The 12,783-nt window shown below is 40.2% G+C and overlaps 1 protein-coding gene and 1 long non-coding RNA gene across 2 annotated transcripts in view; one reads left to right on the top strand and one right to left on the bottom strand.

The window, feature by feature from the left end:
- The window catches only part of chrd (chordin), an 85,717-nt gene that overhangs the window by 36,571 nt on the left and 36,363 nt on the right, over nt 1-12,783 (bottom strand). Inside the window, exons 7-10 of the mRNA XM_061918834.1 lie at nt 12,141-12,282; nt 8,099-8,233; nt 6,489-6,574; nt 5,039-5,186 (exon numbers count right to left, since the gene is read on the bottom strand). Of these exons, the coding sequence (XP_061774818.1) occupies nt 5,039-5,186; nt 6,489-6,574; nt 8,099-8,233; nt 12,141-12,282 (511 nt within the window). The remainder of the gene's footprint in view (nt 1-5,038; nt 5,187-6,488; nt 6,575-8,098; nt 8,234-12,140; nt 12,283-12,783) is intronic.
- Nucleotides 1-12,783, top strand: part of LOC133564488 (uncharacterized) — a 70,182-nt gene that overhangs the window by 50,203 nt on the left and 7,196 nt on the right. The gene's annotated exons all lie outside the window — the stretch shown is intronic.

The raw sequence follows: 12,783 nt of genomic DNA, 5'->3' as shown, positions 1-12,783 counted from the left end.
ATTATCACCAGACCTATTGTAAGCGTCAATATATACCTTGATGGTACAGAAAAAAGACAGATTCATCCGATTTCCGAACTCTAAATGGGTGAATTTTGGCAAATTAAACGCCTTTCTGTTTATCGCTTTGTGGCAATGACGTCAGAAGCTGACGTCACCGAGGTAATACAGCCGCAATTTTCATTTTCAACACATTCCAAACCCCGGGTCTCAGCTCAGTTATTTTCCGTTTTTTCGCCTTTTTTTTGGAACCTTGGAGACATCATGCCCCGTCGGTGTGTTGTCGGAAGGTGTAACAACACTAACAGGAAGGGATTCAAGTTGCACCACTGGCCCGAAGATGTGAAAGTGTCTGCCGCCAGACCCCAAATGAATGTGCTGGAGTGTCTCCACATTTTACCGGTGATGACAGACATGGCACAGAGATGTATGGATAACCTGCAGATGCATTTACAATGATAAAGTCAACAAAATCACAAAGGTGAGTTTTGTTGATGTTGCTGACTTATGTGCTAATCAGACATATTTGGTTGCGGCGTGACTGCCAGCTAATCGATGTTAACATGCTACGCTAATCAATGCTAACATGCTATTTACCCCGGCGGTGCTAAAGCAGACATGGCACAGAGATGTATGGATAACATGTAGATGCATTTGCAACTATATTACGTTTCCTTCCACCCACATTTAATGCGAAAAAAACACTTACCAATCGAAAGATTTAAGTTGCTCCACTGTCACAAGATGCGAAAGTCCTGATCGTTTGGTCCGCACATTTTACCGGCGATGCTAACGCAGCTATTCAGCCATGCTATGGCCGAATAGCATCAATAGCTATTCGCTCAATAGCTTCAGTTTCTTCTTCAATACTTTCATACTCCAACCATCCGTTTCAATACATGCGTAATCTGTTTAATCGCTTAAGCCGCTGAAATCCGAGTCTGAATCCGAGTTAATGTCGCTATATCTTGCTGTGGTATTCGCCATTGTTTGTTTGTATTGGCAGCACTGTATGACGTCACAGGAAAATGGACAGTGTCTTTGCAGAGAGCGAAAAAAAAAAGGCACTTTAAAGCTTTTTTTAGGGATGTTCCGGGACCGGTAAGATTTTGAAAAAAACTTCAAAAAAATACAACAAGCCACTGGGAACTGATTTTTATTGTTTTTAACCCTTTTGAAATTGTGATAATGTTCCCCTTTACAAATTGCAAGTTTGCCATTCAGCCCAGCAAGGGTTTGGAAGCACAGTGGTACAGAGAAAAAGGCTGTTCCAGTTCAGAACCCCTGTGGAAATTTGAGAATGGAAAACAATAGCTCTAAATACCTCATTTGAGCCAGCTCAGAACAAGCTTATGTGGAAAAGTGGAGATAGTGACTCTGAGGTACACTGAGAACTTCTGTTTGAAGCCTTACAATGGCAAGGTACCCTCGATCAGTTGTTAGCTGAACAACATAATGAAGATGATTCCTTTAATATCCATTCTCATTGAAACCAGGACATGTATTGGTCCATTCATAGATCACACACCTGATTTGTTTTCAGTCAGCTGAGATAGACATGTGCATTCAAATGTTTAAAGTTAAAGTAAAGACGGTCAGATTAAGTTCACCTGTAAAGGCACATCAACTTCTCCCTGACAAATTTCACCCGAAAGCTGAACAACCCTAACTGCGTGTAGTGTATTTATCATGATAATACAGTAGTGTGAAGAATGGAAAGAAAATGAACAATAATTTAAAGATTGCAACGGGATTATCCTGATCCAATACTTAACAAAAATGTGCTGCTATTTTCTGCTTTTATTGTCTTTTGTGCCCTGTATAGCACCATGGTCAAGGCAAGTTGTTTCATTTGTGCTATGGATAAAGCTTGACCTGACTTGATTTGATATTGATCCATTATCAAATTATATCGACTTGCATCTAAACTGCAATGCAATATAAGCGCTCCGAAAGAAGCAGTCCTGCAGCGAGTTTATTTGTACACATTTAAAAAGAACATCTAAAAGTCCTCCAGTAAGCACACAAGGTTAGTCTCTCATTGCATTTTAGTGAAATAATTTACAAAACGTAAACATGGTAGTATATAGGCTGCCATGAGCTAACAGCTACACCACAGCTAAGCACACAATAGCACACAAGCTAAATATAAGTAATTGGTCAACATTGCTATCTAAAACACAACATTTGTCAATATAAACAAGTACCAAATACTACTTACGGATATAAAGACTTAAAGGCAGAAGTGTTTTAGACAGTATCCAGTCACAAACATGACCGCATCTTTTAGATTCAGGGGTGTAACGGTACGTGTATTTGTAGTGAACCGTTTCGGTACGGGGGTTCCGGTTCGGTGCGGAGACGTACCGAACGAGTTCCACACGAACATATGAAGTAGCCGCCTACGCTAAAGTCTTAACAAGCTGCTCCGCTCAGTTCTGCCTCTGTCTCCTGCACAGCACCCTGCATTGTCCCTCCCACACAACCATCTGATTGGTTACAACAGTAGCGATAACAAGCCAATCAGCAGTACATATTCAGAATGCATCTAGTCAGCGCTTCAGCGTCGAGCAGATAGGAGTTTAGCAGGGGAGCAACGGAGTCTCCCCAAATTATACTAAACACTTCCAAGTCAACTACTTTCTAAACATCACTATGAGCCCGTTGACCTTCTAGAAACAAACCGCAGCTCAGCTCACTCGCAGTCCTGGCTTTAGGTGAAGGCTAGTTAGCTTTTAGCGTAACGTTAGCTCATTTTGCGGTGTGTGTGTGTGCTTGTACGTGTGTGCGTGTGTTGGTGTGTGTTACGGACAGTGTTGATTGAGGTGTGTTGAAGCAGCAAAAACGGACATGTTAAATGAAGAGTTTCTGTCGGTGATAGGGTATATAATAATGTAAGTGCATCATAAAGCCTACATGAACTCCATGGTGTTCAGGGATGAATAGTCTCTCCTATTGCTATTGTACTATTTTTCAGCTATAGTTACATTAATCAATAGTAATGTAGCAGCCTAGTTTTGAATGGCAGTGTCCCTGCTATCACATGTTGATACAAATATAACATTTACATAATAAAAAATCAACTACAGGCTTCCCCAATGCTGTAATAAATTAAGCATGATGAGTTGACTTGAAACTGTTTAATGTTACACTTTTTATATGTAGAAGAAAAGTTGTGTCATTTTATTTTGTCTAAGCAACAACTTGAGGCAGTTTAATGTGGATTAACGTGGGCAGAATTATTATAGTGTTCCCAATGTTAAAAGGATCAAGCCTTTGTTTAAAAATTTGGTAAATAAATAACCAAAAAATTTATATTTTGTTGTTTTCTTACTGTACCGAAAATGAACCGAACCGTGTCCTCTAAACCGAGGTATGTACCGAACCGAAATTTTTGTGTACCGTTACACCCCTATTCAGATTACTTCATCATGAGCTTAGTTTAATTAATAATAATGGCCACTAGGTATCATCAAAAACAATTAACACTCTACTTAAACTTAACGATAGCATAAATCCATTTCAGACGGTTAATAATGAATAAATTAGTGTTCTTTATACCGTCTATATCAGGGGTGTCAAACTCAAATACAGAGTGGGCCAAAATTTAAAACTGAACAAAGTCGCGGGCCAAAGTTGAACAAATGAACCTTTTAATAGGGACCCAAACAAGTTTTGCATTGAATATTGAACAAGCAAGGCTTATATAACTTTATAGTGACATGCAAAATCGAGTTTCAAATAATAATATTAATATTAAAAAAATATCAATGGCACATCAAATACAATTTTAATAAAAATTGAATGCCTCTTTTCTATTTGCAGCCTTCTGAGGTAAATATCGAAATACACTTTTTCCACAGGCTAACAACAAATTTGAAAATAAAATAACAATAATGAATGAATCAAACAAATAGTCAAGCCTTGAAGTAGCAAGATAAAGTCCATGAATAACATTTTTATTATTGCTCAGTTTTCTACACTGATTTGTTTTAACACTGACAATGGAACAAGCAACGCTTATATAACCTAATAGTACAAAATCAACTTTCAAAAAACAAATTAAAAACATCAATGGTATATTAAATAAAATGTAAATAAAAAATGTAATGCCTCTTTTGTATTTACAGCCTTCTGGGGTAAATATCAACATTAACTTTTTCCACAGGCTAATACATTTGGGGGGGGGAATTGTAGCATCCCGGAAGAGTTAGTGCTGCAAGGGCTTCTGGGTATTTGTTCTGTTGTATTTATGTTGTGTTACGGTGCAGATGTTCTCCTGAAATGTGTTTGTCATTCTTGTTTGGTGCGGGTTCACAGTGTGGCGCATATTCGTACCAGTGTTAAAGTTGTTTATAGGGCCACCCTCAGTGTGACCTGTGTGGCTGTTGACCAAGTATCCCTTGCATTCACTTATGTGAGTGTAGTAGCCACATATATTATGTGACTGGGCAGGCAAGCTGTTTGTAAAGAGGAAAAGCAGATCTGATGACAGATTGTAGAGGATGTTAAAAGCAGTACCATTAAGGCACGCCTCCAATATTGTTGTCCGATTGCAAATCGGGAGAAATTCAGGTAGATTTTCGGGAGGGGCACTGAAATTCGTTAGTCTCCCGGGAAAATCGTGAGGGTTGGCCAGTATGAGTATTAGCGGCACCGCCGCTGTATAATACCGGCGGGCCAGTTCTAATGTTGATTTGATATTGCCTCAATGGCCAAATTAAATTACACAGCGGGCCAGATTTGGCCTGCGGGCCAGAGTTTGACACCCATGCTCTATATTCCACACTACAAAAAAATAGTAAAGTAATAATTATGTATGATTCATGTTGATATCATATTGAGTATATATTTATATATACATTATATAGGTATCTGCAAATACTCAAGGCTCCAATATCAGTACCATACCAAAAGTTAAAGAGAGTTGTATTGGGACCTCTCTACACACATAAAACAGTACACAAAAAAACAACCATATTGTTTTTTTCAAAGAGCCAATCATATTTAGTCGTGTTTAGTTGTGGGAAGTACTTACTGTCACATGATTTTCTGCCAGTAATGAATCCAGAGATGTGCTGGGGGTCATGACCCTCTGTTGCCACGGTGATCTCCAGCTGACCACGAGACAGCCAGAAGAGTTCACGACTGTTCAGGTCCGCCAGCACCTCTGCAAAGTCTGGATCCTGCACAGATCGACAACCGTAAGCCAGGAGTGAAGATGCTGATTCGACAAAAATAGTCCTTAAACTTCCACAGACTTGAAAATAAATACGAAGCGGTGGTCTGATTCCAACTTAAATTACCTTTTCAGTTTAGTTTAAGTTTGACAAAGATGAGCTAAGGACAGCAAAGCCAAGCAAAACAGTGAGTCGACAATAAAGTCTCCTGCAGAGAAATTCTCAAGCCACATGTGCATCAAGTCTTCAGAAATCATTCCGGACACAAACGACTGTGTTAAACGCATCCCAGGACTCACATAAAAAACATGTCTTGTGTTGCAGTTTCATGCTGACTTTAATTCCTAGCAGACTGATTTCACTACACAAAGATGGCGTATTAGTGAGAAATGCAGATGTACGAGAGTATTGGAGAAATGGTGAAAGGTCTTTTATGACCCCGGGGCCTCATCTCAGTAGAAATAAACATGCATCATAAATCCATGCAGGGAACGGACTGAAGGGATGCAAGGTGTAAAAACATGATGGAGTCTTCAGTAATATCAGTTACACAAGAAATACCTGCTGTGTGTTTTAAACACACTTTTAAAGGAGAAATTAGGATGATGGGGAGCATGTTTTTGGATGCTTTGGTTACTCAGCTTGATTCTCAGGGAATCAGATGTTTGGCATTGTGGCCGGAGTTTAAGGACACTTAAATAGAAGTCATGCGGCAAACTTCTCACATGGTTACGCTCACCGCCAGGCCTGAAAGAGATGCATTGGTCCTTTACGCCATTCCTGGCAAAATTAAAACCAGGCCCTCCTTTCATCAACCACTCCCCTCCCCTCTCCTCTCTCCATCCATCTTAGCCCACAATCCACAAACCACTGACGTGTGAGAAGTGGGGATGCAGTCCATCCTGTGTAGCGTGCCTCCCTCCGTCTCACAAAAAAAACACACTTTCTCTCCTTCCCTGTTTCCCTCCATCTAGTTTTTTTCTTATCACGACTCTTGAGTAGTTAACTGAGATCGGAGAGATGGCGACAAGAGCGACCAGAATGTGGCGTTTGAACCACTTCCGTCTCCAAGGGAAATAGAGGAGGGGGGCGGGGAGCATGCTGCTCCGACTGATTCATTTTGAAGCCTGGACTGAAACCCAGTTGTCACACGCTGGCCTATGTGGAGGAGCAGGGCCCAGGCCAAAAAAAGAACATATTTTTGTGCATAAAAAAAAAAAAAAAGAGCAAACTGAGGAATTTGTATTTTCTAATATTTTGACAATGTAGTTTACTTGACAAGTTATTCAGCCTTTTCTTAATACTCACATGAGATGTGACGTTGGCTCGTATCTCTCTGAGGATGTGTTGCCTGTAAACAAGCTGGACTCGAATGGGAACCAGATCTCTGGGTTCTACGGAAAACGAAACCAAAATTATATTGCAGATATAAGAATCGTCATACATACATAATGAATTGAGCAATGGACAAAAAGCTTTGTGTTGGCTTTTATTCATATTAGGCCTGCCAAAGTTAACATATGCGATTAATCAGCAAAAATATTCATTAATAAAAACGCAGATTAGTCATGCGTTTTATTGTGACAGCACAAGCTTTTTTAACTTAACTGTGGATTAGAGATGCACGGTTTGCGGTCTCATCCGCGGAGTCCGCGGGTAAACTGCGGGTCAGGCGGTTGACATGACGAAAAAATTGATTTTAATTAGATTCGGGCGGGTGGCGGTTGAACCATCCGGAGACATTTGATATACATGGCTCTGGGATCGGTATCCTTTGCCATTCAAAGAGCCATTTGAGACCCGTGTCATAAAGCGAAGAAGTCCATAGGAGACGCTAATATTCTCTAGAACGACTGCCGGCAGTCACCCAGATATTAATTATTAGTGTGTGTTATGAAGCCATTGGCTTTGTCGCCTTCTACATCATACACGATCTGCTTGTCAGTCCACCATCATGTTGTGTGTGGCTTCTCCGTCTACACGCATACGACTGCAAGGCATACTGGGTGACAGAGAGTACACTAATGGTTGTGATATAAACAATTTTAACACTCTTAGTAATATGCGCCACGCTGTGAAGCCACACCAATTAAGAACGACAAACACATTTCGGGAGAACATCCTCACAGTAACACAACATAAACGCAACGCAACACAACAAATACCCATAATCCTTTGTATTCATGCCGCCCCCCCGCCTCCCCCCGTGCGTCGCAAGTCGCAAGGTGGGCGGGGTTGGGGGTGCGGGGGTGTAAAATATATACAGGAAGATTCATGAATACAAAGGATTATGGGTATTAGTTGTGTTGCGTTAAAGTTGTTTATATCACAACCATCGGTGTACTCTGTATCACCCAGTATGCCGTTCAATCTCATACGTGTGATTGCGGAAGCTGCACACAACATGTTGCTGGACCAACAGTTGGTTCGTACATGTTGTTGAAGGTGTCAAAGGCAATGGCTTCACAGCACGCCCATATTCTTGTCATCAGGATGAACGCTGTTGAAAAGTGGCGAAAACGTTAGCGGCTCCAATTGACTTCATTAGTCTGTGAAACAGGTTTAAATAGCTCTGTGAGTGGTAAAGGTGGCCACCTTTGATGTAATTCAGCAGGTGGATGGCGGGCGGGTACGGTCCTGATAAAATGATGGTTTCGGGTGAATGACGATTTTGGTGATGCGCATCTCTATTACTTAGAGTATGTTCCCCTAGTGTCCAAAAATCTCTAAATTAAGACTTTGTTACTTAGAATATGTTCCCAATACTAAAGTGTTACCAAAAACATACAACTTTGTCTTGAGCTTGAAAAAAAACAACATTTTATTTTTCACTAGAGAAGGGTTCAGTGAATGCGCATATGAAACTAGTGGAGTTCGGTACCTCCAACAAGGTTAAGAACCACTGTCTTAAACTCTACCTTTGTCTTTGTTTTTGAGGAGGCCTTGAAGGATGAGGATGAAGTGGAGGTTATTCTCCGTGTCACTCAGCGTCAACATGGCGATGCCTCCCATGGCTGTGTTCTCCTCTGATGTCAGCGTAGAGCTGAACGTCTCTGTTTACAACACATACGCACGTTTTTAAACTGGAATTGTGTAGATTACAATTCTTTGCACATTTTCAAAAAACGTTCATGTTTTGTAAATATAGCAATACACAGTATGTTGAAGAGCTTCATTTAGCCTACGGATGGGAACTACTGATGAAACTTCCATCCATCCATCCATTTTCTTCCGCTTATTTCCTTTGGGGCCGTGGGGGGCGCTGGTGCCTATCTCAGCTACAATCGGGCCGAAGGTGGGGTACATAAGGGACAAGTCGCCACCTTATCACAGGACCAACACAGATAGACAAACAACATTCACACTCACATTCACACACTAGGCCATTTTAGTTTTGCCAATCAACCTATCCCCAGGTGCATGTCTTTGGAAGCGGGAGGAAGCCGGAGTACCCGGAGGGAACCCACGCATTCACGGGGAGGACATGCAAACTCCACACAGAAAGATCCGAGCCCGGGATTGAACCCTGACTACTCAGGACCTTCGTATTGTGAGGCAGACGCACTAACCTCTCTGCTACCGTGAAACCATTAGCAGAAACTTGTCAGGTGCAAAAATGTGTCTTACTAGCCAATATACATCAACCATTTATAAATACTGCAATACACAAGCGATATGAAAAACCTTTTAGACAAAGTAGACACAAGTTGAATCAAGGCGACTGGAATTTTTCTTGGTTGTTGAAGACATTTTAGCTTTAACCTTCTAATTCATAATAGGGCAAATTTGCTACAGAAAGTCATATCCAAAATATTTTATTTCTATGCATGTATATAATTGATAATTGACTAAAGATTTTGGTACTGTAATAACTTTGATTGTTACTGTAAATTCATAAGTGTTAGCTGTCGAATGGTGCCACCGTAGCCCCCACTCCCTCCCCTCTGTTGCAAGTCTCGAGTTGTATGTTGTAATATGTTTACGTGCTTTGCTATGGAGTTTTTTCCCCACTCCAGACTGGACCCGCTTAGGAGCCCAGTCTAGATTGTATTTTTTTGCACTCATCCTCCCCCAGCGTTTACCCTTTTCCCAACTTTTACGGGGTGCCTTGTGGCGACCCATCAGCGTTCCTGTTCCGTAACCTTGTCCACTGTTTGTTTGTCTAATCTTGAAAGGGTTTGTGCTGAAAACAAAGTTTCGTTGTACTTGTGCAATAACAATAAGGACCTACTACCTACCTACCTGCAAGTTTACAGCATTAGTGTTTTGTTTTATGTAACTCTTCATGACGTATGCCAGTGTCAAACTGCTTGACTGATTGATTGATTGATACTTTTATTAGTAAATTGCACAGTTCAGTACATATTCCGTAAAATTGACCACTAAATGGTAACACCTGAATACGTTTTTCAACTTGTTTAAATCGGGGTCAACGTTAATCAATTCATGGTACAAATATATACTATCAGCATAATACTGTCATCACACAGGTTAATCATCATAGAGTATACATTGAATTATTTACATTATTTACAATCCGGGGGGTGGGATTAGGAGCTTTGGTTGATATCAGTACTTCAGTCATCAACAATTGCATCAACAGAGAAATGGACATTGAAACAGTGTAGGTCTTACTTAGTGAAGTGAATTATATTTATATAGCGCTTTTCTCAAGTGACTCAAAGCGCTTTACATAGTGAAACCCAATATCTAAGTTACATTTAAACCAGTGTGGGTGGCACTGGGAGCAGGTGGGTTAAGTGTCTTGCCCAAGGACACAACGACAGTAACTAGGATGGCACAAGCGGGAATTGAACCTGCAACCCTCAAGTTGCTGGCACGGCCACTCTATCAACCGAGCTATGCCGCCCCAATAGTAGGATATGTACAGCCAGCAGAGAACATAGTGAGTTCAGATAGCATAAGAGCAAGTGAATACATTAGAAATACATTTGATTATTTACATTAGGTTGTTTATAATCCGGGGAGAAGGGATGTGAATGGAGGGGGGTATTAGTAAAGTGTTGAAGTTGCCTGGAGGTGTTGTTTTAGAGCGGTTTTGAAGGAGGATAGAGATGCACTTACTTTTACACCTGTTGGGAGTGCATTCCACATTGATATGGCATAGAAAGAGAATGAGTTAAGATCTTCGTTAGATCGGAATCTGGGTTTAACGTGGTTTGTGGAGCTCCCCCTGGTGTTGTGGTTATGGCGGTTATTACTTTAAGGAAGTAGTTTGACATGTACTTCGGTATCAGGGAGGTGTAGCGGATTTTATAGACTAGGCTCAGTGCAAGTTGTTTGACTCTGGGCTCCACCTTGAGCCAGCCCACTTTGGAGAAGTGGGTTGGATTGAGGTGTGATCTGGGGTGGAGGTCTAAAAGTAACCGGACTAGCTTATTCTGGGATGTTTGGAGTCTAGATTTGAGGGTTTTGGAGGTGCTGGGGTACCAGGAGGTGCAAGCGTAATCGAAAAAGGGTTGAATGAGAGTTCCCGCTAGAATCTTTAAGGTGCTTTTGTTGATCAGAGAGGAGATTCTGTAGAGGAATCTCGTTCTTTGGTTAACCTTTTTGATTACCTTGGTTGCCATTTTATCACAGGAAAGATTGGCCTCTAGAATGGAACCTAGGTAGGCGATCTCATCTTTCCTGGTGATAACAATGTCACACACTTTAATAGTGAAGTCACTGACTTTCTTAAGGTTGATATGGGACCCAAATAGGATGGATTCCGTTTTACCTAAGTGTATGGATAGCTTGTTGTCGGCGAGCCAGGTGCAAATATTAAGGAGTTCAGCACTGCTCACTTAATTTTGAAGTTTAAATGTTCAACTAGCGCTGTTGTTTTAAGGCTTCACATTTTTTCCAACACAGAGACACCATGTTCAGTCAGGGCCTTGTGGTTATGTTCCAAATTGGACTGTCAAAGTTAACATGTTAACTCATGCGATTAATCCCCCAAAAAAGATGCATTAATCATCTAAGAAACACAGATTAATCAAGCAATTTATTTCTAACGGTTACCTGAAATACGGTCAGTGATAAGATAATTGCATGTCTCAATGCCAAGATGAGTGAGGAGACTATGATTGGTGTGCTCTGTGGTAAATACACCCCGACGGACCTTTATATTAAACTGGTACCACATTTCCAGCAAATAATTGAAGTGTATTAAGGTAAATTATTTTTTAAATGTTCATGTATGTCTTTTGAACTTTAAAAAATTGCATTTGTGTCAAAATATCAAGGTCTTCTTTAAATCTAATTTTATGCAAACAAGAAATTTACTGTGATTTATGTAAATTCAAAAGTGTGATTAATCTGATTAAAAATGAACTGTTTGACAGCGCTAGCATTAAAAAATCACACATTTTTATTATTGTTATAGTAATTATTAGACTCCTTATTCTTATGTTCTGTGTTAAAAAAAATATTCTAAAAGTATTTCTGTTGTTCTTAATGGTAAGTCTCCAAGAAATGTTTTGATAGATATTAATACAAATTCTGGGGCCTTAATGGGAGCAAAAGAGCAGCGTAACTTCTGAAGTAAAATAACATAGATAGTTTGTTTATGAGGCAGCTCTTTTAAAAACAAAAAACATTGTAATTTGGCGTGATTTTTTTGTGCAGACCTATTGGGTTTTGGATTGTCTTCAGTTTTCCTAAAACTGGTTTGGTTGAGCTTTTAGCTTTTCTTCTAACAATATTAATGTACATAATCTGTACATTTATAAAATCGTAGCGCAGCAGTTACCATGGCAACAGAAATACTACCATGCTGCCCCCTACCTGGGGTCCAGCGGGTTTAAAAGGTTAATCCAAAAATACTTCTTCAGTTCTCAATCTTAGTGCACTTAATTTTCGTTCTAGCTGTCTTGATTCCACCTTCTCGTGCAAAGATAATGAGCACATTGTCATGTTTGCAATTTAAAATTGCAAACATGTCCAACAAAGGCTTACCAGCAAACAGAGCCCTGTGTTTGATGATCTTCCCTTCCACTTCCTCTTGTCGGTTCGTTGTCGTGCTCATGCTGATGCGCATTTGCTCGTTCTGCAGCAGTCGCAGGAGAGGCTTTGCCAGGTTTTTCCACACACCACAGATCTATGTGATGCAAAACACAAATATACTTAGGTAAAATGTGCGGACAAGAATGTTAGGGTATCTAATTCAAGCCATCCTAAACAGTGCCTGTGGAATAACATGTGTCCAACCAGACTACCAAACAATATCCCCATTCATCCAGGTCATTGTATTTTTAGGCATTTATGAATCGACTGTAAACGGTCTGTTCATCTGAGCAGTCTTCTTCAAATAATCCTCAAAGACTATAGGAAACCTCCCGTCTACATTAGGACCATAGTCTCAGTGTTTCCCATACGTGTATTTATTTATTGCAGCCTGCCACAAATCAAAACATTTCGCACAGTTTTTTTTCTACAATATTTTTTCTTCCTTTTTAACTTCAGGAAGGTAACACTTTGTCTTCCAAGTAATATATGATTGATTGATTGATACCTTTATTAGTAGATTGCACAGTTCGGTACATATTCCGTACAATTGACCGCTAAATGGTAACACCCGAATACGTTTTTCAACTTGTTT

Source organism: Nerophis ophidion, linkage group LG13, assembly GCF_033978795.1.
Source record: "Nerophis ophidion isolate RoL-2023_Sa linkage group LG13, RoL_Noph_v1.0, whole genome shotgun sequence".
Taxonomy (NCBI): domain Eukaryota; kingdom Metazoa; phylum Chordata; class Actinopteri; order Syngnathiformes; family Syngnathidae; genus Nerophis; species Nerophis ophidion.
This window is presented reverse-complemented; position numbering and strand designations above follow the sequence as displayed.